Source organism: Phoca vitulina, unplaced genomic scaffold (genome assembly GCF_004348235.1).
Source record: "Phoca vitulina isolate PV1807 unplaced genomic scaffold, GSC_HSeal_1.0 scaffold21, whole genome shotgun sequence".
Lineage (NCBI taxonomy): Eukaryota > Metazoa > Chordata > Mammalia > Carnivora > Phocidae > Phoca > Phoca vitulina.
In genome coordinates this window covers 28,302,322-28,311,150 of record NW_022589724.1, presented here as the reverse complement: position 1 = coordinate 28,311,150, position 8,829 = coordinate 28,302,322, and the positions used below count along the sequence as shown (strand labels likewise).

General features: G+C 61.9%; 1 protein-coding gene across 3 annotated transcripts in view; it reads left to right on the top strand.

Annotated features, from left to right (window-relative positions):
* The first annotated feature begins 2,080 nt into the window (after positions 1-2,080).
* The window catches only part of FIBCD1 (fibrinogen C domain containing 1), a 36,517-nt gene continuing 29,768 nt past the window's right edge, over positions 2,081-8,829 (top strand). For 2 of the 3 annotated variants that reach the window (XM_032418904.1, XM_032418902.1), the window contains exon 1: positions 3,694-3,902. In XM_032418904.1, the coding sequence (XP_032274795.1) occupies positions 3,831-3,902 (72 nt within the window). In that variant the 5' untranslated portion in view covers positions 3,694-3,830. Of the gene's footprint in view, positions 2,119-3,693; positions 3,903-8,829 lie in introns of those variants that run through there. The other variant, XM_032418903.1, reaches the window with a different exon arrangement.

Here is an 8,829-nt window from a genome sequence, read left to right as displayed (position 1 = left end):
CCCGAGTTCCAATTCTGGCCCCATCCCTTGCCGGGTGATCTCGACCAAATGACTTAACCTTTCTGACCTTCAGTTGCCTCATCTATAAAATGGGGATGCAAAATGGTCACACCTATAGGTTTTCGGTGAGGATGACGTGAAATAAGATGTATTGCTAATGAATGGTACTCAGCACATGGAAAATGCTGAATGGCAGATATTCGTTATACCATTTTATGTAACTTACCTGAGTCAGTTTTCCCATCCATAAAATGGGGATTATGGTAGCTCCCACTTAGGAGGGAGGATGCAGTGTGCTTAGCACAGAGCTGAGGGTAGGGGTGATGCTCAACAGATCGCAGCCAGTCGAAGGACCAGCACCCTGAATGTTGTCACCCGATGTCCCTGGCCACTTTCTTATCTCCTTCATTGGTTCTCTTCCTTTCCATCCCTCCAGTGCCGGCATGACTCACTGCCCTGTACCCACTCCCTGCTAAGGGAGGTGCCCTGTATCAGGACCCCCATGGCCATGCCCTCCATCAGACTATGGTGGGCACCTGACCAAGGACAGCTGTTATTGGCCTGCCGATGATCTACAATTGACGTCCTGGCTCCAAAGGATGAGCAGGACGGATCACAGTCTTTCTGGAATTTGAACTAAAAATCCCAGACAGGAGTTTTCTGTTGGTGGGGCCAATAGCATGTCTAGGCGCCCGTGGGCAGGAAAAGTAGGAACATGTGGAATCGGCGAGCCAGAGGGAGGAGGGTGAGTGGATGCACAGGGAGTGTGTGGGGGCACTGGGACAGCCTCGGGTCTATGCCATGCAACCTGGGGTCCTGAGTTCTGGTGGCCCCGGGGTCCTGGCTGGTACCCAGATAGCCTTGATCCCGCCCTGGCTAGTTGAACACACCTGGGCTCCTCTCTGGGGCTCTGCGGACACTAGCCCTCCCCTCTCCCTGAGACTATGCCCCAAGAGTGTCAAGTGAATACGGTGTGTAAAGCACTGAGCAAATGCCTGCAGGCTCATGCCAGAGCCGCACCAGGGCTGGTTCTTCTCTTGGGGTGCCGAGGGGGTGACAGGTGAAGATCGCCCTTGACACAGGTACTCACTGCACCCCCTCAAGGGCAGGAAAGTGAGGGGTCTGTCCCTGAGCTGGTGAGACAACCTGCAGCGAGCAGTGCCGGGAGGAGCCGCTAGGTGGCCCCCGCTCACCTGTCAAACCATCCTTAACGCAGGCCTGGGAGCAGATCCTCCAGCCAGCATCCTCCTGCTTGCACCTGCCCGCACAGCCCACCGTCACTCTCCATGCCCTCCCTGCCTTTGCTGCAATGTCTTCTTCCCCAGCAAACAGACATCCTGCCTTCAAAGCCTGGCTCACACCCCTGCTTCTTCAGGATGCTCTCCCTGCCCACTCAGAGCATGTGCCCTGAACCTCTATTCATCACCCTTAGCACCACCCTGCCTCAGGTTCTCAGTTCAGGGTTCCACCCCAGGCTGATCTTTTGTCTGTACAGAGACACATCTGGGGTTTACATCCTCTCCCCAAATCAGAATCACAGACTTGCAGTATCAGCCACATGCCCGTAAACTTCACAATTCCCCGTCAAGAAGGGGGGAGGTCCTGATTTCTTCAGTGAGGACACTGAGGCTAGAGGGGACAGGAAATCTGCCCAAGGTCATAGCAGGAAAGTTTGAAATCTGCTCAGGTGCTTCAATGCACCCTCTTAGAACTTCACAAGAGCTCTTCCAAAGAGGATGCTGTTAACCTGTTGGTACACATGGGGAAACTGAGGCTCAGAGAGGAGCAGTAGCTTGCCCCAGGCCCCACAGCCAGGGCTCTGTGCTTTCCACCACACCCCTCCACCCAAGCCAGATGCCCCCTCCCCAGGTCACCTGACAATCCCTTGAACCCACAGGAAAGGGGCCCCGGGGGGGAAGGGTGCCATCGGGAAAAAGCCTGGACTCTGTGCAGGTCCCCTGCCTCCCAGCCAGTGCTGTGGGATCCCCTCCAGCAACCTAGGCAGCCTCCCTGTGGGGCGCAGAGTGGTGGGGCTGCAGGTGGGCCAGCCGGCAGCCCTGAAAGGAAGAGGAGACTGGGGACAACCAGCTGGCGTGTTGTGAACCCAGCTGCCGGCGGGTGAGTGACAGTTGCTTCGATGGCATAGGGCATGGGGTCCCCCGGCTTTCCTGGCTCAGGGCGCGGCGACCTCGCAGGCTGGGCAGCCTGCATCGCCTGTGTGGGGCTTGGAGAGGGGCGGGAAGAGGGACGAAGATGGGGCGACAGACTGGCAGCCGGTGGGGAAGAGACGAAGACGGTGCCAGGGAACAGCGTGGCGGGCCAAGGCTCCCCGGGAGCCGGAAGACAGCTTTGGGGAGAAGCGGGGGGCGGGAAATGGGGGTGTCTATTCTGAAGCTGGGGGGAGCAGAAGGGATCGAAGAAAGGGGCGGGGGAGGGACAGTCGTCCCGGCTCCTGCAGCGGCCCGGAGAGGGGGCGGCCCGCCGAGAACGCGGCGTCGGGCCGTGTGGGCGCCTCCCGGTCAGAAGCCACAATAGCAGCTCGTTAACTGCGCAGATTAAGGACTTTGTCAATTACCTCCGGAGGCTGCGCCGGGCGGATTAAATGCTTTTAAAAGTGCTGCTGGTGGGAGAGGGCGACTAAGAAGCCCCCTCCCGGCACAGATCCCTCCTCTCCCGGGCAGAGGAGGGGGCGGGGGCTGAGACGGTGCGGGGCGCGCCTGGGGAACGCGGGCGGTCGGCCGCGAGCGCGGGCAGAGCGCGGAGTGGCTCGTACTCGGGACCGTGGCGCCGGCGGCTGTCGCGGCGGCGGGGACCCCCTTCGGCCCCCGGGCCGCCTGCGCAGGGAGGCGTCGGGCCTGCTGTTGGCCCGCGAGCGCCAGGATCCAGGGTCGCGGACTCTGGCCCGGGCACCCCCAGGGCCGGCCTCGCTGGTCGGGATCCGGAGGGGAAGGTCCCAGCGGCTCGTGACTCCAGGACTGGACGCACTTGCCACGGGGCCCGGACCGCGACCTCGGAGACCCACAGGGGGCGCACGCCGGCCGGCCCCCACCCCTTGCCCCGCCCCGGTCGAGGGAGCGGGAAGAGCTCGGGGCCGCTCCCGGTAGACGCCCGACGGCCCGGCAGGGGCGCCCCCTGGGCCCGCCCGGCGCCGCGCCCCCCGCGCACGGTGAGTTGGCACGGGTCCGGCCGGGGAGGAAGTTTGTGAGGAGGCGCCGTCCGGGTTTCCCTGGCCCCCCCGGGAGCCGGGAGGGGACGGGCTGCCCGCGGCGGTTTGCCGCCCCCCCCCCTCCCCGGCTGGCCCCGGGGGCCTGGGGCGGGTTCTGCCCCTTTATCTGGGCCTTTTCGGAGGTGGAGATGAACTATCGTTGGCCGCGGTGTGTGTATGTGCGTGTGTGTATGTGTGTATGTGTGCGAGAGAAAGAGAAAGAGAGAGGGAGGGAGGGAGGCCGGGGGGGAGCAATAAAAGGCAAAGAGAGTCCGAGACAAAAAAGACACGGAGATTGAGAAGCAAGGAGGGAGGAGGGAGAGGAGCGCGCAGGGGGAGGCGCGGGAGCGGGGAGCGGGGACGGCGCGCAGCGCGAGCGGCGGGCGGGCTGGCGGGCTGGCTGCTCTCGCGCTCCCGCTCCCGCCCTCACCCGCGCACACCCGCGCAGCCCGTCCTCACCCGCGCACCCCCGGACACGCACGCCCGCTGGCCCGGGCCACCCGGCGCGGGGTACCGACGCGGGGATCTGGCGGGCAGAACGCGCCCCGAGCCCGCGCCCACCCCGGCGTCTTTGCGCTCCGCAGCCGCGCGCCTCGCCGGGCGCCCCCGCCAGTCCTGCCGGAAGATGGTCAACGACCGGTGGCAGACCATGGGCGGCGCTTCCCAACTTGAGGACCGGCCGCGTGACAAGCCGCAGGTACGCGCGGGCCCGGGGCGTGGGGACGTGGGGCCCGCGCGGTTGGCGAGGTGGTGGCCGCTGCGGCCGGCGGGGTGGGCGCCCAGCTCGAGGCTGGAGTTTGGGGTGCACCCCGCGAGGCTCGGGAGGCCTGGGGCGAGGCGACGCCCTCCTCTCCTCCTCCTCCAGAAGAGGCTTGAACTTGGGGTTCGGGGTGCGGATGAGGGCAGCACCCCTGCATAGCGCTGTGGCAGATGGCCCTCTTGCGCCTCCAACAGCCTCCCGGTGCCCGCGTGAGCCGAGGGAGTAGGGGACCTCTAGTTCACAGGGTGACCAGCCCTTCAGTAAACTGTGCGGCCACACTAATCACACCCCTCGCTGAGTGTCTGTCTCCTCACCTCTACAATGGGCATCTTAATCACTTGCTAATTATCCACCCTGGGCACCACCCTGTGCCAGGCGCCTGGCATGGTAACCTGAGCTTCTGGACCAGGGTGCGGATCCCCCTGGATCTCCTCTAAATCCTCACACTTTAAACGGGGCCCCTGCTCTACACTAAAGGATCAATAAATGTTTGTCTCAAGTGAGAAGCTTGGGTATCATGGTTCTCCAGCTTTAAGACAAGAAAAGCAGGTCTCAGAGAGGGTTGCTCCTGCCGGAGGCCATGAGGCTCTGCTGAGATTTGAACCTGGGTCCGTGGTGCCAGGGCCTGTTCATTGCACCCTTCCTGCTGCCTCTTCTGGGGCAGTGGAGGGGGCAGGCTTGGAGGGTGCCCAGGGCTGTGCCCTGGGAGGAGGGGTGGTGAGGGCAGAGCTCCAGGGCTGGCCAGAGAGGGGGCTGGAGATGCGAAGCTGACTGGAGGGACAGCCCTGGGGCTGCCCCAGGCCGGGCTGCCAAGGGACTGGGGCAGGCAGGCAAGATGAGGAGGCCCGCTCGCCAAGGAGAGGAAATAATGGGGCTGCCCGTTTTAAATTTCAAATTTCTCCCAGACAGATGTCATTGGGGAAAGAGCCGTTTGTGTTTGCAGTGGCAGGAGGGGGGCGGCAGGGACGAGCCTTGACGGCCCCTCACTCTCCAGGGCTTCAACCTGCTCCTTCTGTCTGGAGGGACAGTGCCGTGGTGTGGGGGCCCAGCCCTCCACAGTTTGCAAAGCTCCTTCCCAACCATCTGCACAACCTCACTTCCTGCAGCAGCCTGGGGGCTAGGCAGGGAGGCACATGCCCATGTCACAGGCTAACGTGGCTCAGAGCGGTTGAGCCATGCGCTCAGGTCGCACAGCGTGTTAGCAGGAGGGCAAGGATTCGAACCCAGGTCTGAGCCCAGCGGCTCCCGATGCCTCCCAGGTGGTCTGTTCCTTTGTTTCCGTCAGGTCGACACCCAAGCCAATCCCAGATAAAAAAAAAAAAAATCCTCTCCTGCTAAGATCTGACTTTTTACCCTCTTAGCAAGAGCAGTCTTACCTCCTAGATTTGTTCAAGGCTATCCCCAGCCTGACCCATTCTCCTTTCCCACTAGCCCCCTTACCGGGACTGACTGCTTGTCGTTTGCCAAACCCCAGTCCCACACTAGGCTGCCCGTTTCCAGACCTTTGCAGTGTCATCTTGTTGGCCCCACCGAGATCTCCAACACACACACACACACACACACACACACACACACACACACACACGCACACCCTTTTGCTTTTGCTCAGCGAAATCCTACATGTACTTCAAAACCTATTCAGATGCCACCTCCTCCAGGAAGCCTTCCCTGATGTTCTGGGGCTGTGCCTCAAAGTCCCGGTAGCATTTAGCTTGTTCTCCTCAGCTGCCTTTTTCTCACTGCCTTGTCCCCCTGCCCCAGGGCTCTCCTCTATCCGGAGCTCCCTTTGGACACATGCTCCTTCTGGGCCCCCATCTCTAGTTCTTCCCCTGGGCCCAGGCTCCTGCCCTTCCATGCAGTCAGGGTGGGAGCTTAGGGACATTTGCTGAATTGAACTGCACGAAGCCTCAGCCAGGCGCTGGGGGCGAGGAGCCAGCACGTGCCGCTATGTCTCAGGGGGAGGTGGCTTCTGGGGGATCTGTTTGTGGCTGTGGCTTCGGGACCTCCCTCTGCGGCTGCCTGGGTCGCATAGTCCAGCTGCCACCAGCCAGAGCCCGGCTGTCTGCCCCCTTGGCATCAGAGGCAGCTGAGGGCTTGTGGCCCCAGGGGCCTGGGGCCAATAGCAAACACCACCTCCCCTTCCCACTCCTTTGGTGCCTTGCATGCAGATAGGCTGTGCCCTGCGCCAGCCCCAGGCTCGTTGGAAGCTTCAGAGAAGAGGCAGGGCCTTTCCTGAGCTCACTGTCGAAAGAGAGAGCCTCGCTGTCCTGGGTCCCTCTCGACTTCCTCCCTCAGATCTGGCCTTCTCTCCCCCCATGTTCCTAGTTTTGTCTCAGCCATTGACATGCTGTGTGACTCTGGGGAAGTTACTCCCCCTCTCTGGGTCTGGGCTTTACCACCTGCAAAATGAGAACAGCTTTTCCTGCTTCCTCCTCACTTCCAGAACCTGGTTTGGTGTCGGGCTCCTCGGAGGGTCAGGTGAAATCCTGGTGTGTTTTGCAAACTGCAAAGCACTGTCCACCTGTGAGGATGGTGGTTCTCACCATAGCCTGTTCCCTTTTGCAGGCTGTGTCCTGATCTTCCCTCTGCCCACCAGGGAGGATGAGCTGACCACCCAGCTCCCGCCAGAAGGGCCTGGCTGAGGTTCTTTAGTGGGGCACCTCCTCCGGGAGAATAGAAGCCCTTGCTACACTCAGAGCAGTAGCCGGGCTCATCTCTCCACACCTCTCGCTTCTTAGCCACAACCACACTGGCAGATTGGCAGCAGGGACGACCAACCCATTTGATAGATGAGGAAACTGAGGGTAAGGGAGCCAGAGCCGGGACCTGAACCCCGGTCTTCGTCAGCAGGCAGATGAAGGCAGGAGCGGTTGGCTGTCCTTCCCTCGGTCAGTCTGCTCAGCTGCATGATGTAATTCCCAGGGGGAGAGCCCCGGCGTGCAGGCTGCGTGGTCCCCGGGGCGCTCACGGCCCCCCGCTGCCACGGCGTGTTTCTGGGGACGGCCTGAGGCCGCTCTGCCCTCGGCCCTGTCCCGCCTCAGCTCCCCATCTGCTGGCTGACCTTGGACGAGTTCCTGCCTTCATTAGAGCGTCCCTTCTCCCCCTGCAGAACGAAGGGGCCCTCACACCCTTGGGGCAGGAGATGGTGGTGGGATATTTGCCAGAGTTTGGAGTCGCTCAGATGAAAGGATCTAGAAATAGACACGATTCTTCTCTCCTGGAGTGTGGGCCAGGAAGTCACCCTGTAACCGGCTCCTCCTGGGCGGGGGCTCGCTTCTGAGCAGTCCTCGAGTCACGTCACCCCACAGGGAGGTCAGCCTTGGCAATCCCAGGCGGCGTCTCTTGGTCCTTTCAAAACTTCTAAAAATGTCGCAGAAGGAAAACCAAATCCTCGTTGGGAAGTTCTTCCTGATGTCTAACCTAAACCCCGCTGCATTGCATTCGCTCAGTGACTGTTTTTAGAGTCCCTACCTCAGCTGGGATGTACAGCTGGGAACCCGTACCTCAGGAAGCTTCGAGTCTCATGAGGGGGACAAAGAAACCCACAAGTCAGGTATTATTACAAGGCGCTGTAAAGAAAAGCGTCTGTCCTCTTGTTCCCTAGGGTTTGGTTGGAGGTCACTGGGATAGGTGGGGGCTGGGAGAGAAGGAGGGAAGCGGGGGCCCACAAGGACGACAAGCCAAGGACTCCCTTCTGTCACTTTTCTGTGCCTTCCTCCGGGCCCGCCCTGCCCCACGGAGCTCACCATCCAGTCCAGCCGGTGGCTATGATGGAAGGCAGGGTGGGAGCGCAGAGGAGACGGCTTCCCGGAGGAGGCAATGTTTAAGCTGGACAGCATTTGCCTGATCTGTCCTTCAGGGAGACCAAGGTGTGTTGGGGGACAGGAAAGGAGCCGGGCAGGTGGAAAGAGCAGGGCAGGGTTCAGGGCAGAGCCTGCAGGTGCCCTGAGCTGAGGGGCCCAGTGGGACCTGCTCTGGAGGCAGGAGGCCTCCGTAGCTCTAGAGGGGTCTCAGCGGGACCTTCAGGAAGGGTCCTTTGCTGCTGCATGGGGAACGAGTTGGTGGGGTTGGGAGGTGGCCAGGAGGCCAGGGGGAGATGGTCACAGTGATTTAGAGGCAGGTGAGGGGGCTTGGACCAGGGCAGGGCTGGGCGCACAGGGACAGAGCCAGGTGGCTGGCTGGGTGTCGGCGGAGGGAAAGGTGGGGAACTCCGTGAGGCACCAGCTTTGGGGGGGTAGTGATGCAGTTGGTGCCGTCCCCAGGTGGGACTCTCGGGGGGCTCGGGTTAGGGGTGGACGGAACCTGGTTTTTGGTGTCGGCGGGCTGAGTGGGCCATCCAGGAGGCCAGGAGCTGTGGGGCTGGGGAACAAGACCCTCACAGGACACATGTGGAGACCCCCCCCCGAAAATGGACCCAGAGCTGCTTGCTTCCAGAGGAGTGGCAGGGCTTGGGGAGCTTGGAGCTCCCAGGAGGGGTGGACTTGGGCAGCTCTCCAGGTCCTGTCTCTTTGTCCCTGTTAGCCACTCCCCCAGGAACTTCCAGGTGGCCGGAGGCTTCAGATGCCCCTCAGCGTGGGGTGCCTTAAAGAGGCGCTAGCAGGACAGGGGGTTCTTCCTCAGAGCCCATAGAACAAGCTAGTAGGCCCTCTTCCCAAGTCTTTGAGACGCCAGGATTTTGAGCCCCTCACTTTAGGGGATCTCTGGGATCCCCACCCCCGGTCCTGCCAGAGCCAGGGCCTCCGAGTTAGCCAGGTAGGAGCCGTTTGCCAGCGGTGGGGGAAGATGTGGGCTCCTGGGGGGAGGAGGTGAGGAGGAAGGATGTCCCCAGGGGCTCTGCGCCCCCCCCCCCCCCCCCCCCCCCCCC